Raw genomic sequence first — 18424 nt, 5'->3', positions numbered from 1 at the left:
AATCAATGAAGGTTGCAGGACAGATTGAAAATGCAGTAAATAAATCATGCAGTATCTTTAGGCTTTGTTAACAAAATAATCAAATGTAACAACAAAGTTGTGTTAAGCTTTTATAAAGTTGATCCAGCCTCAGCTGGAATACTGTCTGCTTTTGGGCATCATACTTTAGGAAAGATACAAATGCATGACAGAAGGCACAGAAAAGATTCACAAGAAAAGTTCCAGGGATGAAGAACTTGAAGTAGACACATTGGAGAAGTTACGATTATTTCCTTGGAGAGGTCAGAATGAGGTTTGATAGACGTATCCAAAATCACGTATCCACAGGAAACTGGACTGAATAGGTGGGGAGAAGCTGTTCTCATTATTGGAAGGATTGAGAAAAAGAGGAAAAAGGGCTCATTCAAAGTAATTGGCAAAAGAAGCAATGCAGACACCAGGAGGAACATTTTCATGCAGTGAGTGGTTATGGTGTCAAATGTGCTGCCTGACAGTGCGATGAAAGCAAATTCAATTGAAGCATTCAGGAGGAAATTGGACTATTATCTTGGGAGGCCAGTGCAGATCTGACTGCCTAAAGGGCTCCTCTGTGGTTTAACATTTCTGCAATTCTGCTTTGAAGAAATGTGCCTCTTGCCACCTTTCACATGAGGGAGTGAAATCATCTTAGCTCTTGGAGAATGGTCAGGTAAACTCAGGCAATGACACCATGTGCAACATGAGAGTCAGGAAGGTTTCACAGTGATTAAACTGACCATCCTCATCCTGCAGGAGAAAGGAACAGACAACATTCGAGGAAGGGCTCATTCTGAAAGTGAATGGCATTACTGAGACTAATTGAAAACAAGGCTGTTGACTTCAACAGGGTAGCTTCACTGCTCCTGGCAGTCGAATTCATGACCAACAGAGAGAGAAGGAAAAGTCTATTGTCTGCTCAGGAACACAGCTTCCTAACTTGTGCACTCGTACTCATTAGATCTCATTTGCTATTCTGTCTGATGTCTGATCAGGTGTGACTGTGAAAAAGGAGTGTGCAAAATGGACCTGTTCTCTTCGGATCAGCTGATCACATATGAGGACTATAAGACCATAAGACCATAAGACATAGGAGTGGAAGTAAGGCCATTCGGCCCATCGAGTCCACTCCGCCATTCAATCATGGCTGATGCGCATTTCAGCTCCACTTACCAACGTTCTCCCCGTAGCCCTTAATTCCTCTAGACAACAAGAACCTATCAATCTCGGCCTTGAAGACATTTAGCGTCCCGGCTTCCACTGCACTTCGTGGCAATGAATTCCACAGGCCCACCACTCTCTGGCTGAAGAAATGTCTCCGCATTTCTGTTCTGAAATGACCCCCTCTAATTCTAAGGCTGTGTCCACGGGTCTCTAGCAATTGATGGTGATGATGAGAGCTCATTTGTGATTTGTGTTCTAAGGATTGCATGAAGGATTGCATAAAGGCTTAGCAACTATCATTCAAAACTGGTAAAGTGAACTGGAAAGTTACAATTCCTTTATTTACTATTAATTTATCCTGTGGCTGTCGATGACTGTGAGAGAAGGTCGTAATCAAAGAAGACACAGACATTAATTAATTATCTTGTTTAACTTTGCTCTGCTAAAGTTACAGTATGAATAATAACTTGTTAACTTTGTTTAAATTATAAACTTGGTGTCATTCATAAAGCCCAGCAAGAAACAACTGGGCAATTTTGAGGGTTATTTAATATTTTAATTTCACTGTGTTGTGAAACCAGTGATAGTAAGGCTGGTTCGATTTGACTTGGCCTACTCCTTAAATACTACTTCTGGAGATATAGCACGGAAGTAGCAACAAACAAGCAGCATGACACACTGTGTGACAAAACTGCCAGCGTGCCCACATCCAAACCCTCCTCCATTTCCATGGCAACATTGTGACTTAGGTTCTCTGTCACCCACACATAAAATCACTTTTATTCATATCAGGCGAATGTCTGCAATCTTCTTATTAATGTCATGCTTTCGTATGTATTTGTCCGTCCGTCCGTCCGTCCGTCCGTTCGTCCATCCGTCCATCCATCCATCTATCTATCTATCTATATCTATCGACCTATCTATAAATGAGAACACAAGAAACAGGAGCAAGACCAAGGCCATTCTGTCCATTAAGCCTTCTCTGTCACTCAACAAGATTATGGCTGATCTAATTGTGGCCTCATCTCTCTTTTTTTGCCTGTTGTGCATAGATCTTGACTCCCTTCTCAAACAAAACTCTTTCTAACTCAGCCTTGCATATATTCAATACAATCACCTTTCATTGTTCCAAACTCCAATAAGTGTAGACCAAACCTGCTAAATCTTTCTTCATAAGAGAGCCCCTTTACCCAAGGTATCAGCAAATACTTATACAATACTGCAAGTACACTGCAACCATTGCCCTGAAGCAAGAGTTTCTCACTTTAATATGCCACCTCCTTTTCAATAAAGTTAAATAAATATTCCTTTTGCCCTCCAAATTACTTACTGCATCTGCATGCTGATTCATGTACCAGGGCACCCAGATCCCTCTGTACCTCAGAGCTCTGTCATCTCTCTCCATTTAAATAACACACAAAATTGGACAAGTTTATATTTTCATTCTCATCCGCCAAACCTTTGCATGTTTATTTATCTATCCCTATGTCTTTGCAGAGTCCTCGTGTCCTTTTCTTAGCTACCTTTGTATCATCAACAAATTTAGCAACTGCATATTAGGAAAGATGTCAGTGTATGAAGAGGGAGCAGACAGATTTATCAGGCCGCTACAAGGGATGAGGAACTTCAATTATTTGGAGACACTAGAGAAGCTTACATTTGTCTCCTTAGAGCAATGAAATTGAAAGGATTTATTATGTTGCTGAACACAACAATGGATTTTGAGAGATTGTAAAGGCTGATACTTCAGTGCAGTACTGAGGGTGAGTTGCACAGTGATATGTGTCACTTTTCAGAGAAATGGTCACACCAACAGATTGTCTGTGCTTTTAGGTGGAATTAAAAGATCCCATAGCACGATTCTGAAGAAGAGCCGAGGATTTAGATTAGATTAGACTACTTACAGTGTGGAAACAGGCCCTTCGGCCCAACAAGTCCACACCGACCCGCCGAAGCGTAACCCATCCATTCCCGTACATTTACCCCTTTACCTAACACTACGGGCAATTTAGCATGGCCAATTCACCTGACCTGCACACCTTTGGACTGTGGGAGGAAACCGGAGCACCCGGAGGAAACCCACGCAGACACGGGGAGAATGTGCAAACTCCACACAGTCAGTCACCTGAGTCGGGAATTGAACCCAGGTCTCTGGCGCTGTGAGGCAGCAGTGCTAACCACTGTGCTTTAATCTGGTTTAATATTTATTCCTCAATCAACATCATTAAAAATCGATCCTTCTGATCATTTTCATGTTGCTGAGGGCTTGCTAAATTCAAATTGATAGCCATAATTCCCACTACGCAGCAGTAACTTTGTTTTAACATACTTTATTGACTGCAATGTATTTTGCGATTTGTCAATACATATTAATGAAGTTATTATTTTAGGCAATACATGATTAAAAACTGTTTCTACTGGCAGGAGGAGCAATAATGGGAAGTGACCGATTTTAGTGAACTGGTGAATGAAACATGATGGAATTGAGAAATTATTTTACACAGTCCATCAGCATATACATATACAGTACTGCAGGTACTTTCTAACCTATGCCCTGAAGCAAGAATTTTTCACTTTAACTTGCGCAATGTGCAGCCTGAAAGAGTGTTGGAAGCAGATTCAGTACTTGCACAAAATGGAACTGGATAAAAATTTGGAGTCATAGAGATGTACAGCACGGAAACAGACCTTTCCATCCAACTCATCCATGCCGACCAGATATCCTAAATTAATCTAGTCCCATTTGCCAGCATTTGGCTCATATCCCTCTAAACCCTGCTATTCATATACCCATCCAGATGTCTTTTAAATGTTGTAATTGTACCAGCTCATTCCACAGACACATACCACCCTCTGCATGAAAAAGTCGCCCCTCAGGTCCCTTTTAAATCTCTCCCCTCACAACTTAAACGGATGCCCTCTACTTTTGGGTTCTCCTACTTTGGGGAAATGATCTTGGCTGTTCACCCTATCTATAAGGTCACCCCTCAGCCTCTGATGCTCCAGAGAAAATAACCGCAGTCTATTCAGTCTCTCCTTATAGCTCAAACCCTCCAAACCTGACAAAATCCTTGTAAATCTTTTCTGAACCCTTTCAAATTTCACAACATCTTTCCTTGAGCAGGGAGACCAGAACTGAATGCAGTATTTAACAAGTGGCCGAACCAAGATCCTGTTCAGCTGCAACATGACCTCCCAACTCCTACACTTAATGATGAATTGAAATAAATCACTGCAGGCACAGTGCACCAAAGAGTTTCCTTTAGTGCAGTAAAATTTGAGAAAAAAACAGCTTTAGGTCCAACAGAATCACATGATAATGCCTACCTGTGAGTTGGGTGTAAGCCACCATGTCATCAATTGCTCTGGACATTGTACACTTAATCCCATTTTTACCAGTTATCATGAAGTGTGGATCTGCTAGCAGCAATGCCTCTGTGATCCTGAAGGATTAAATATTTTCAAAACTGTTATTGGAATATTTTCCACACTGCTTCTTTAAAACAAAAGGGACTTTTAAAATGCCATGAATTGAAATCCAGAGTTGGTCCCTCGTCTGGACAGGCTGGCACAGTGATCAGCCAAAGTAACAATGGCCTGTTGTTGGACTTAGTCTCCTTGAGATAGGCTCAGAATACAATTAGTCAGTGCTCCTAACTTTCCCACTCTAGGACCTGAGCACCAAATCCACAGGCTGATCCCCACCACAGCACTGAGGTGGCACTGCACTGTCAGAGGCACAGTCCTTTAAGATGAGATGTCTCTTTGGGAGAGTCAATCCAGCTGTTGACAATAACTACCTTCGGTTCATGTGGAGGGTTGGGTTCCAAAAGACTACCTGGAGCAGAAAGGAATACTTGCTGGGTAAAGGGGAATATTTGAGCTGAGATAAGAGAGACCAATAAAGAGTAAGTAAGTAAGAAAAACAAGTGTCAGAGATGCATGTCATCCCTGCAGCAATTCTCACATGCTCTCGACGTTGTTGACCACTCTATGTTGAAAGGCTCTGCGATGCAAAGTGTAGCGTGTGTGAAACATGTCATACATGTCACCAGCTTCCTGCAGAGAAAATATTGAAAACTGGAATAAATCCTTGTTCAGCACAATCTGTCAGTAACAGATACCCTGTAGGATAGGAGCTAAATCTAGTGATGTACAATTTAGTTAAAATTGGAAAACCAAATAATTGCTGACATGGAAGCTATTCAGGCATCAGAAATATTTTAAAAATCCCGCCACCCTAATCCTGACATCGTAAATTATACTTTCTCCATCAAAGTATTGCAGTATGCTATCCTGCAGTTAATTTTTAAATTTGATCAATGTGAACCTTTTGTCATCAAATTGGCATTTTATTTATTTGAATTTGGGGTCTCTTGTGCTATTGCTGTACGTAAAGCATAAAATAATTTTCTGCGTTCACCCTTTCCATCCCGTTTCCATCTCAATGCTAGTGTAAAATCACATGCTGGACTCATCCATTCAAAGCTGGAAAGCCCAAATTTATTACCATTCCATCACCACTGCTTCATCAAAAACCTGGAACCCTTGAGAAGCAACCCTTTTAACATACAAACTGCATCGGTTCCAGAACGTTCCGCACAATTGCTTCTCAAGGACAATTTGGAATGGACAATAAATGCTAACCTTGTCAGCATTACCCAGCTCTTCAGAATAAACATAAAGAAAGCACAACATGCTGTGAAACTGTAGATCACTCATTCTTCCCCACAATTCCTTATATTTAGAGTTTATGATCGGTCCTGCCATCCGAGGAGTAGAGCTAAAAAGGAGGAAAAGTTTAGCACAGCCTTGTCTTATGACAATAGAAGTGCTTCAATTGGCTCCTGTGTGCCTGAGTGAAGATGGTGAAAAGCAGACATGCAAATATTCCACAAGCAAACAAGACTTCCATTCTACCTGACAACATACATCACCTTATCTCGAGTGCAAATCTGCTTTGTTCCAGCCACTTCACAAACTCGAGCAAACCGGAGGAAGCGTCCAAAGTCAAAGTTGTTCTGGATTCCCAGATGGTGACTGTCCCTTCAGAAACATGATAAACACAGTTAATCTTGGCTGACACATTATAAGACCATACAACTGGTCTTATATCCACCTGCCTGTCTTTTTGATAGGATGTATAAATCCTTAGATATTTAGCTCCCAGTCTGATTCCCTTGCAGCCGTGTCTCCATGATGCCCACCATGTCCTTACTACAGTTTCGATGTGCACAACACTCACTTACCTACTGCGTCCAGCATGTTCAGTCCTGTATCGACCGTCCCTCTTCTCATTGTCATTCGTTTATGCAGTGTGCTTGACATTTGATTCCTAACTTTTTCTGAACACTCTGTCCTATTTTGTGTGGAGATTTTAATAACCTCTCCTGAGTTCTCCTTTCCTTTCACTTTTTTCAGATATACTCCTTTGAGTTTTACCTTTGCCTTCTGACAACTTTCTAGTTTAAAGAAATCATGTCAGTTAATATGCCCTGCACTTCCTGCTGAATCATCTCATGACTCCTAAATGAAGACATTAGTCAACGGGGGAATTGTAATATTGTAATAAGTTGCTCAATGGTAAAGAACATAAGAACTTAAGAAATAGGACCAGGAGTAGGTTATTCAGCCCTTCAAACATGTCCCTCCCTTCAGTAAGCTCTTTGATGATCTGCTCAGGCCTCAGCTCCTCTTTCAGGCCAGCTCCTCATAGCTTTCAACTCCTTAATATCTGAAAAGTCTATCTGCCTCCTCTCCAAATACTTTCAGTGATTTAGCCTCCACGACTCTCTGTGGTAAGAATTCCAAACATTCATTATCATTCGAAAGAAAAATTACTTCGCATCTCAGTTTTAAATGGGTGCGACTTTATGTTCACTATCTTTATGAAGGGTGAGCCAGGGTGAAAGGAAGAGGTGCTGAGCATGGATGTGGGAAGGTGGGTGATGGGCAGTGAGTGTAACATGAAGGTGAAGCCATTCTTCCTGACTTAAAAGGTTCTTCCAGCTGACTAGGAGCAACATTAAATAAGTAGCAACCTAGTTAAGTCCGGGACATCTTGTGACAAGTTCCAGTGGGCTTCCACAGAGCTGTTTCTGATGACCCTGAAGTTCTGGGCCTTAACTTATTCAGCAACTTAAAATGTCCGATTCTGATACAGTCCTCCAAACTAGAGCAAATGTCTGTGTGCATCACTATTAGGACCCAATGATCATGGGAAATTGTACCCAGAAAATACCACATTTGGTTTTAATGAAACTTATAATGTTTGTGGTGAATTCTTACTGTGATAAACAATAGATTAATGAATATCCATCACCAAGAGAAATTAAAAGACAAGGCTTACCTGACAAAGTAATCCCATTTATCAACGTCAATCCCATTCCTTTTGTTGGCAATGATTTCATAAAGAAAACTTTTCTCTTTGGGACGACCTTTATATGGCCACTGAAAAGACATGGTACCAGAGTTAGATACAGCTCACAGGACCACAGAATCACAGAACTGTAATGGTGCAGATGGAGGTCAATGGAAATTCAGGGTTAGAGACATAATTAAGGAGTTTGTGCATGATCCAAAAATTGGTTGTGCGGTTCAAAGTGAGGAAGAAAGCTATAAACTGCACTAAGATGCACCACTCTGATAGACAGAAACACGATAAGGGAATACAATACAAAGGCATATGATGGAATGCATTTGAGGAAGGTATAGGAATACAGAATAAATAGGATAGTTTGCAGTTTAGAGGAAAGAAGGACTTTGGTAGCATAGTGTCTACAGATCCCCGAAGATAATGGGTGAGGTCATAAAGGTGATTAGTGTGCACTTGGAATATATCCCATAACTCAATTAGTAAAGGGAAGTTAGAGCAACAAAGTTATGCTGGTATTTCATAAATTGTGTGTTGAGCTGAACATAGAAATTTGTGTACTGTTCTGTTACTGGAAGGATGTGATTGGGTTCGAATGAACAAAGGAAATGCATGAAGATTTCTCCAGAATTAGATTACTTTACTTCTGAGGATGGAGTAGATTAGCTGGAACAGCAAGGCTGAGAAGGAGATTTAATTGAGGTGTATAAAAACATGAAATGCCCAGACATAAGCATTGAAGGACCTATTTCTCTTTGCAATTGGGTCATTAATGGAGGAATTGATTGAAAATGGTTGTCAAAGGTTTAGAAGGGATTAGAGTAATTCTTTTTACCCAGAGTACAATGACGATCTGGAACTAATTGGCCAAAAGGTTGGCAGAGGTAACAACACTTTTCCTGATGAACAGCTAACTGGTAGCATAATGGTAATGTTCATGTAATAATCTGCAGATCCAGGCTAAGTCTGGGACATGGGTTCACACTACTGCAGCAATGGGTGAAATATAAATACAATTAATCATACTGGAATTAAATTTTCATGCTGGGAATAGTGGCCAGAAAACTAACACATTGTTGTAAAATCCCATTTGGTTTACTTGTACCCTTTAGGGAAGGAAGCCTACCATCCTTATTCAGTTTGGTCTACATATGACTTGGACACAAAAAGCAAGATTGACTCTTAAATGTCTTTGGAAATGGCCCAGTGATCTATTCAGCTGTAGCAAACCACTGCAGAAAAGTAAAAAAAAAACAGATGGACCACTTGGCACCAACCCAAGAAGTTCTCTGAACATCTGGGAGGTTGGGCTAACACAGCTGTCCCACATGGATAGAGGTGATGTTAGAATGGGCTGCAAGGGAGTCATCCTGGGAGTTCTCAGCAATGGCTCCAGCCTCCGTGAAGTTTCATGGCACCAAAGCAAAGATACTGCTGACTAGCTCCTATGACCTACCCTTCCTCAGCTGATGAATCAGCTCATTATATACGACTTGGTAGAAATACTGAGAGCAGCAAGGTCACAGAATGCACTCCAGGTGAGCATTACAACGAGGCGAGAGGGCAAATGGCCATCTCTCTTTTTAACCTGACCACAACAAAGATTTACATTCTTTATAGGATAAAACTATACCACTCTCCAACTAAAATGTGGTGAATTAAATTCCACTGAACAAATAAGGAACCAATTAGAGGTTTGCTTGAGTGAAAGGAAAAGGGATTTTATTATCTGCTAACCCCAAGACAAATCATAAAGATATGATGTCAAGCATACAACTTCACAAGTACAGAGTTAGAAAGGGATAGTGTTCAGTACAAATGGAAAATGAAGGGAGTAAAGAGTTTAAATTTCTTCTGGTGTCCTTCAGGTGTAAGGTTTTAATCTGAGGCAGCGGTTTTTTGGTTGGTCTCTTGGTTCATCAGCAGTAGAGATTATTTTCTATTACCCTTTGCATTTTTGATGTTCTGATGTTTTATTTTGAGAGGAGAAAGTGAGGACTGCAGACACGAGAGATCACAGTCGAGAGTGGGGTGCTAGAAAAGCACAGCAGGTCCGGCAGCATCCGAGGAGCAGGAGAGTCGACGTTTCAGGCATAAGCTTTACTGATGAAGGGTTTATGCCTAAAACATTGATTTTCCTGCTCCTCGGATGCTGCCTGACCTGCTGTGCTTTTCCAGCATCACACTCTCGACTTTGTTTTATTTTGATCCCTATTATCTCCACATGCTTTTTCCATCTAGACAGATAGGGAGAGAGAGAGTTCCCAGCCAAATCATGTCTGATTCTTGAGATTCTTCTCTCTTTCTATCTTTCTGCCATAAACAGTGCCTTGAAATACAGATGGGTTTATGTATTTCTGTGTCTGAATTCATTGGGCAGAACCTGAAAAGTATTGAGTGACATGGACTGGAGCGATATTTGTGGCAAGATCAGACAAAAAGTCTGGTGGGGTAAAAACAATGACTGCAGATGCTGGAAACCAGATTCTGAATTAGTGGTGCTGGAAGAGCACAGCAGTTCAGGCAGCATCCAAGGAGCCAGGGCTTTTGCCCGAAACGTCGATTTCGAAGCTCCTTGGATGCTGCCTGAACTGCTGTGCTCTTCCAGCACCACTAATCCAGAAAAAAGTCTGGTGGGATCTACCTTGACATTGAGAGCAACTCGCTCTATCTTTTATGCTTTACTTGAGCACAATGCGAGATGATCACTAAGCAACAACCAACGAAGGGGGATTATAGCTTGTTAAGTGCCTTGTTAGTGTCCAACTCGTCTCACTAACTTGAATGCATTTTTTGAAGAAGTGATGAAGAAGATTGATAAAGGTTGGCTAATGTGGTGCCATTATTTAATGAAGTTGGTATTAAAAAGCCAGGGAACAATAGACTGATGAGCCTGACCTCAGTGTTGGTACATTGTTGTAGGGGATTCTGAGGACAGGATTTACATGTATTTTAAGAGGCAAGGACTGATTAGGGATAGTCAACATGGCCTTGTGAGTAGGAAATTACTAACTTGATTGAGTTTTTGAAGATGTGACAAAGAAGATCGATGAAGACAGAGTGGTGAATGTTTTCTATGTGGACTTCAGTAAAGCATTCAACAAGGTTCTGCATGGCAAACTGGTTAGCAAACTTAGATCACATGGAATACAGGGAAAACTACCATTTGGATATATAATTAGCTTGAAGGTAGAAGACAGAGGGTGGTGGTGGAAGGTTGCTTATTGGGCTTGAGGTCTGTGACTAGTGGTGTGCTACAAGAATCAGTGCTGGGTCCACTGCTTTTTGTCATTTATATAAATTACTTGGATTCGCATATAGTATGGTTAGTAAGTTTGCAGATGACACCAAAATTGGTGCTGCAGTGAACAGTGAAGAAGGTTACCTCAGAGTCCAGTGGAATCGTGATCACATGGGGAAATGGGCCAGGGAGTGGCAGATGGGAGTTTAATTTAGAGAAGTGAGAGGTGTTACATTTTGGTAAGTCAAATCAGGGCAGGTTTTATACACTTAACGGTAAGATCCTGGGGAGTGTTGACCAACAAAGAGACCTAGGGTTCATAGTTCCTTGAAAGCAGAGTCGCAGGTAGGGTAGTGAAGAAAGCATTTGGTATGCTTTCTTTTAATGGTCAGTGCATTGAGTATAGGAGTTGGGAGGTCATGTTGCAGCTGTACAGGACATTGGTCAGTCCACTTTTTGAATACTGCATTCAATTCTGGTCTCCAGCTATAGGAAGGATGTTGTGAAACTGGAAAAGGTTCAGAAAAGATGTAGCCAGGGTTGGAGGGTTTGAGCTATAAGGTGAGGCTGAATAGGCCTGGACTATTTTCCCTGGAGCATTAGAAGCTGAGGGAGAATTTTATAGAGGTTTTATAAAATCATGGACAGGGTGTTAGAGCCAAGGTATTTTCACCTGGGTAGGGCAGTCCAAAATTAGAGGGCATAGTTTTAAGATGAGAAGGGAAAGATTTAAAAGGGACCTAAGGGGCAAACTTATGATGCAGAGGGTGGTGCATGTACAGAATGAGCTGCCAGAGGATGCAGTGGAGGCTGGTACATCTTCTTGGGTATATGAATAGGATGGGTCTAGAGGGATATGGGCCAAATGCTGGCAAATGGGACTAGATCAGTTTGAGATGTCAGTTTGGCATGGATGATTTGGACTGAAAGATCTGGTTCTGTGTTATTCATCTCTGTGACTCTATTAATGCCCAATAAAGGGCAAAAATCCAACTCTCCCCTCAGGGTCACCTGGAGATCATTATGATTGAATATCAGTTGTTGCAGCACTGAGTTTTCTTCCGACTAATGGGGTGATGATGTACTGGTGACACGGACACTCATCTGTAAAATTCTATTGCAATACCTTGGTCTTCCAGTTTTAGTAATGTTTTACTAATACATATTTTACTAATGAACTGTGGATGGCTTCAGACAAAATCTCATGTTTTTGCCGATGTCACACATGAATTCTTTCAATCAAGAATCATTGACAGCAAAGTGCAACTTGAATTTGACAAATTTGGCCTATATCCCGCTAGATCCTTCCTATTCATATACCCAAGAAGATGTACCAGCCTCCACTACATCCTCTGGCAGCTCATTCCATATACGCACCACCCTCTGCATGAAAAGGTTGCCCCTTAGGTTCCTTTTAAATCCTTTCATTCCCACAGCAGCAGAAGTCTATTGCCCCAACCAAAAACATTTTTACATGAATTCCTGGAAAGTGCAAATTATGGCAAAGTGGTTCCGAGTTCCCCAAATTCTTTGCTGTGAATGCAGATTTCATCCAAACAATTAACCTGCTAAGACATTTCAAAGGACAGCTCAAAGCCATTTGAGTTACTGTGGGACTAAAGTCACATGTAGGTTTAGACCCACCAAGGAACAAAAGTTTCACTTTCTTAAAGGACAGTTAAGTTTGTAAAACATTTCAATGACTTCCCAGTCTCATTTTCTGTTTTTTTTCTAATTTATAGACTTTTCAAAAAATGTTAGTAAACTCTCATAGTGGAATTTGAACTCTCAGTTCTAAATTATTGGTCATTTCACTCCCCGTTACTGATCATCCAATTCAGCACAGAACACAAACTGAACCCATTGCCTTCCAGTCCCATGTACCCCAGTTCCATCAATTGAATTTTATCATTGGGCCTTTCCACTAATTTGTTAATAGAATGTCTGCAGTATAGTCAGTGTATAAAAACAAAAAAAGTGTGCATTATTATTTTTAAAGCAGCTTCCTTCCCAGTAGCTGAGCATCAACACTTACTGGATCATTATTGGACTCTTCAGGTCCCGCGATCTGTTCTTTGATGAAGTCAAGGTCTTTTGGTAACACAAGGCCATAGTCCTGGAAAATACCCTCCAGCTTATTGGTCTTGATCATGTGGTCAAACATGGCCCTTGAACCTTCTTCGTGCTTTGTACAAGAATAAAGATTGAGTCATCATTCAATGCAGATGAAGAACAAATGAAATATATAGTATCACACTCAAGCATTTTAAGATGCAGAGACTTAGAGTGAAAACCCTATTCCAGGTTAACAATTTGGGGATCCCCAGCTCCCTGGGCTTTTCCAAATCTTTGTGGCAACGTTTAGGATTTGGTTTCCTATTAGTGAAACTTGCAGGCACAAAGGAATATTGGACCATCATCATCATTCCTCAGGCAATGGATCTGTCTCAGGAAGCTTAACCAGGAGGGAGGGGAGAAAACCAGCAGAAAAAGGACAGAATTTGCAAAATAAATGGGAGAGGAGAACTGGACAAACAAAAAATATACTTCAGGAAGGAAAGCCTTCCGGTCAAGATGGCTGCAGAGTAGGACATTCCAATCAGAGCTCTTTTGCTCCTTCAGTTTATTTTCTGTTTCCTTCTCTCTTTTCTCCCCTTTTTTTGTGTTTCTCCCCTCTTGTTGCTCACTTCCCTCATGGCGGTATCTCAGCCTGGTCCCTCGGCAGCTCATGGTGAATCCTGGCATGGTCCTCGGTGGCTTGTGGTCATGTCTCAACCCAGTCCCTCGGCGGTTCGTGGTGAATCCCAGCCTGGTCCCTCGGTGGCTCATGTTGGTGTCTCAGCCTGGTCCCTCAGCAGCTCATGGTGAATCCTGGCATGGTCCCTCGGCAGCTTGTGACAGTGTCGCGGCTCAGCAGGTGAGTGGATTCTGCCCGAGCATGTTCCCGAGGCACTAGGGAGTTTGGAGAGACAGCAGTTCCAGCTGAAGCGACGGTATCTCTGGTGGTGGTGTCGAGAACAGACAGCTGAGGTCTCCCGGAGAGCAAGATAACAGGAGGACTCAAAGACTATTGAACTTTTAACTTATTCTTAGTTTAAACTACAAAAGATTTCAATATTAACTATTACCTTATTTCTTTACCTTTCTAATATTCTATGAAGTAATGCTTAAATTTTTAATTCTTGCTTCTCTTACTACTTTGTACCTAAGCTTTTTGTGCCTGGGTGCCTTGGTACCCAGGATGGTGCCACGTGTGGCAATATTATACACTTTTCATTGTAGTCTTGCATCTCTGTCCTTGAGAAAGAGAGGACTGCAGATCAGAGTTGAAAAGTGTGGTGCTGGAACAGCACAGAAGGTCAGGCAGCATCTGAGGAGCAGAAGAGTCGACATTTCGGGCATAAGCCCTTCATCAGGAATGTGTACTTGAGTACATGTGACAATAAAATTAAAAAAAAGAAAATCAGAATCACATTTATAACCTTTCATAACCTCAGGGTGTTACAAATACTTTGTAGCCAATGGTTACTTTTGAAGTGCAGTCACACATGTAATTCAGGAAATGTGGCAGCCAATGTGTGCACAGCAAGTCCCACAATCAGCCATGTGATAAGAACCAGATCAATCCAATTGTTGTTTTGTGAAGTTGAATGAGAATAAATATTGGCTGGAAACCAGGGATGAATTCCTTGATCTTCAAAATAGAAGCATGGGATCTTCGATATCTTCTCCCTTAATGTCAGCAGAACAAAAGAACTGATCATTAACTTCAGGAAGAAGGAGGAGGACATGTCCCTATCTACATCAATGGAACTCAGGTGGAGAATTTGAGAGCACCACGTTTCTTGGAGTGATAATAATCAGCAATCTGTCTTCATCCTCCAATAAAGATGCATTGGTCAAGAAGGCAAAACAATGCCTCTTCTTCCTCAGGAGACTTAGGAAATTTGCCATGTCCATAAGAAATCTCACCTCCTTTTGCGGTTGCATCGAAGAAACCATTCTATTTGGGTGCATCACGGCTTGGTATGGCAACTGCTCTGCCCAGGGCTGTAAGAAACTACAGAAGGTTGTGAACACGGCCTGGACAATCATGCAAGCATGCCATCCCATCCATGGACTCCATGGACTCTGATTAGTAACAGAAGATCTTGGACTGAAGGTTTAAGATGTAGAGTTAGTCTCAATTTACATTTAGATTCAGGTTTTATTGTCACGATGGAACTAAGAAACAACAAGAGGCAGCAGACTTTAACAGGAGTTGTGCCTAGGTGATCAAACTATAGTGGCATTGTTAGGCAAGATATAGATCAGGACAGTAAGGGATGTATATAATAAAGGCAATACATTAATAATGAGCAATTTCAATTTGCACACAGAGTGAGTTGATTAGCATGAATGTCATGGACGATGAATTTCTGGAGTGCTTACAAGTCAGGTTTCTGGAGCAGGACATCAAGAGTCAACTAAGGCTCAGGCAATTTTGAGGATTAAGAGCTGTAAGATGAGAAAGGCCTATTTATTAACCTTGCTGTAGTGGAGCCTTTAAGAAAATGCACTCGAGAATTTAATGATACACAGACAATGGCTCGTATTTAAATAAATACTACATAGTCCATACAGAGGAACCTCGATTATCCGAATGAGATGGGCGGGCAGTATTGTGCCTGGATAATTGATTATTTGGATAATTGATTCAATGCCTCTCCTTTGGGACTCAGAGTCTTCTGAAGATTCCTTTTTCCTTGCTCATCCTGCCTTGCTCCCTTTCTCTGTATCAGGATGTATTTCTGAGCAGACACACATTGCTGATGTCTCTCACTGCTGCTGCTTCACTTCAAAAAAGTGAGGAAAGTGTGTCCAGCAGGCTAAGATAAAAGGTTGGGGGAGGGGCGTTGGAAATGCAATAGGTGGAAGGAGGTCAAGGTGTGGGTAATAGGCCGGAGTGGGATAGGGGCGGAGAGGTCAGGAAGAAGATTGCAGGTTAGGAAGGCGGTGCTGAGTTCGAAGGGTTTGACTAAGACAAGGTGGGGGGAGGGGAAATGAGGAAACTGGAGAAATCTGAGTTCATCCCTTGTGGTTGGAGGGTTCCTGGCGGAAGATGAGGCACTCTTCCTCCAACACGACGGTTGGAGCAAGAGCGCCTCATCTTCCGCCTAGGAACCCTCCAACCACAAGGGATGAACTCAGATTTCTCCAGTTTCCTCATTTCCCCTCCCCCCACCTTGTCTCAGTCAAATCTCTCGAACTCAGCACCGCCTTCCTAACCTGCAATCTTCTTCCTGACCTCTCCGCCCCCACCCCACTCCGGCCTATCACCTTGACCTCCTTCCACCTATCACATTTCCAACGCCCCTCCCCCAAGTCCCTCCTCCCTACCTTTTATCTTAGCCTGCTGGACATACTTTCCTCATTCCTGAAGAAGGGCTTATGCCCGAAACGTTGATTCTCCTGTTCCTTGGATGCTGCCTGACCTGCTGCGCTTTTCCAGCAACACATTTTCAGCATTTGGAGATGGTGCCTGGGCTCCCATTGATGTCCAGGATTGCTCTCGGCAGCATTTCAATAAACTGAATTCACTTTTAATCACTGTAAACAAAAGACTCAATCAATGTTGGTAACACCTCTTTGATGTAATGTTTCTATCAGGACCTTGAGATCTTCTTCAAGTAATCCAAAATTCGAATAATTGATATTCGGATAATCGAGGTTCCTATGTTATAGGTGAACATTCCTCTGAGGCACAACCTCAATCAGAAGGGAAAGGTCAAATCAACAATGATGAATGAAAGAATTTAATACTGCATTAGATCAGTAGCTTGTAAGGATGCTAGAATGCCAAAAAACTGGTAAGCCTAAGGATTGGAAACAATTAAAAAACAGAGGAAAGGAGGTCCAAGAAACTCATTAGGAAAGAGAAAAGAGAATATATAAATGCAAACTAGCCACAAACATCGAAGTGTAAAAGCTTTTTTGAATATGTAAAAAGGAAAATAATCACCTAGGACAAATGTAGGCCTGTTGCAGTTGGGGCAGAACAATGTATAGCAGAGAACAAGGAAATGGTGGGGAAATTAAATAATCGCTTTGCATCTACCTTCACAGAAGAAGATGCAAATATCTCCCAGAAACATCAGCTGACAAAGGGTTTTGTGAAACTATGAATGATGAGTAATAGTAAAAAAGTAGTACTTGAAAAGTTAACCAAATTGAAGCTTGACAAATTCTCTGGTCCAGATGAGCATCAGCCCAAAGCGTTGAAGGAGGAGGTTAGACAAGTGATGGATGCATTGACTCATTGATGGTTATCGTTCAAAATTCTATAGATTCTAGAAAAGTTTTGGTTGATTGAAAGACAGCCAATATTTGATGAGAATTTAAGAAAGGAGGTATAGGGAGAATGATGAATCACAAACTATCAAATTGATATCAATAGGGAAAATATTGGAATCTATTATAATGGCTTTGCTCACTAGACCCTTAGAAAATAATTGTAAAATTGGTTAGAGTGCAGACCCGTTAATGAAATGGAAATGTTGTTTGGTAAAATTGTTCGGAGTTGTTTTGAGGCTATTGATTGCTGCATTGATAAAGGACAACAACTGGTCTGGTGTATTTAGATATTCAGAATGCTTTTGGTAAGATTCCATGCAGGACTTAGTGAACAAAATAAAGGGCATGGGATTGGGGAAATATACTCACATGAATTGAGAACTGGTTAACAGATAAATGCACAGAACGTCAATAAACAGATCATTCTCAGGATGACAGGCTGCTGCTAGTGAAGTACTAGAGTGATTAGTGCTAGGCCTACAGTTGCTCACAATCTATGTTAGTGGTTCGGATATGGGTTTAACTGTAATGTTCCATATTTTGGTGATGCGCCCAACTTGGCAGGAACTTAAGTTGCGAAGTAGATGCAAGGAGGCATTGAGAGGACTTGAACAGGCTAAGTAAATAGACTAAAATATGGCAGATGGAAAATAATGTGTTAAGTTATTCACTTTAGTAGAAAAATCAGAAAGGTGGAAGTAATTAGAAAAGCAACTGGTAACTTGGCCTTCTTTCAAGGTGGTTTGAATACAGAAGTAAAGACGTCTTGCTGCATTGTATAGAGCTTTGAGGACACCACACATAATCTAAAATGTACAATTTTGGTTTCATTCTTAATGGAGGGCTTACTTGCCATAAAGGTGTGCACTGGAGGTTCACCAGAGTAATCCCTGGGAAGGTGGGACCGTTTTAGTTGGAGAGCTTGAGGACTGAGTCCATATTCCTTAAACTTTCAAAGAGTTTGGGGTCACATCATTGAAGCTGACACATTTCTTTCAGGATTTGACAGGGTAGACGTAGATGTTACCCAAGCTGGTGAGTCTTAAACCAGTCATCATCTCAGGATATGACATAAGCAATTAGAGACTGAAATGAAGAGGAATTTCTTTACTCAGAACATGCTAAATCCTTTGAATTTTCTGCTGTAAGGAGCTGTGTAAGTCCATGGTGGAAGTGAATGGATTTCTGGAGACTAAGGCTAAGGACATCATACAGGAAAGTGAATGATCCGCCATGATCTAGTTGAATGGTAGAGCAAGCTCTACATTAGATTAGATTGGATTCTCTACAATGTGGGA

At 41.4% G+C, this 18424-nt stretch overlaps 1 protein-coding gene across 1 annotated transcript in view; it reads right to left on the bottom strand.

The window, feature by feature from the left end:
• LOC140462865 (deoxynucleoside triphosphate triphosphohydrolase SAMHD1-like) overlaps positions 1–18424 on the bottom strand; it is a 76003-nt gene that overhangs the window by 36065 nt on the left and 21514 nt on the right. The window contains exons 7-11 of the mRNA XM_072556267.1: positions 12829–12978; positions 7529–7629; positions 6117–6225; positions 5147–5238; positions 4507–4622 (exon numbers count right to left, since the gene is read on the bottom strand). Coding sequence (XP_072412368.1) covers positions 4507–4622; positions 5147–5238; positions 6117–6225; positions 7529–7629; positions 12829–12978 — 568 coding nt within the window. The remainder of the gene's footprint in view (positions 1–4506; positions 4623–5146; positions 5239–6116; positions 6226–7528; positions 7630–12828; positions 12979–18424) is intronic.

The sequence above is a fragment of the Chiloscyllium punctatum genome, chromosome 37, assembly GCF_047496795.1.
Source record: "Chiloscyllium punctatum isolate Juve2018m chromosome 37, sChiPun1.3, whole genome shotgun sequence".
Classification (NCBI taxonomy): domain Eukaryota; kingdom Metazoa; phylum Chordata; class Chondrichthyes; order Orectolobiformes; family Hemiscylliidae; genus Chiloscyllium; species Chiloscyllium punctatum.
This window is presented reverse-complemented; position numbering and strand designations above follow the sequence as displayed.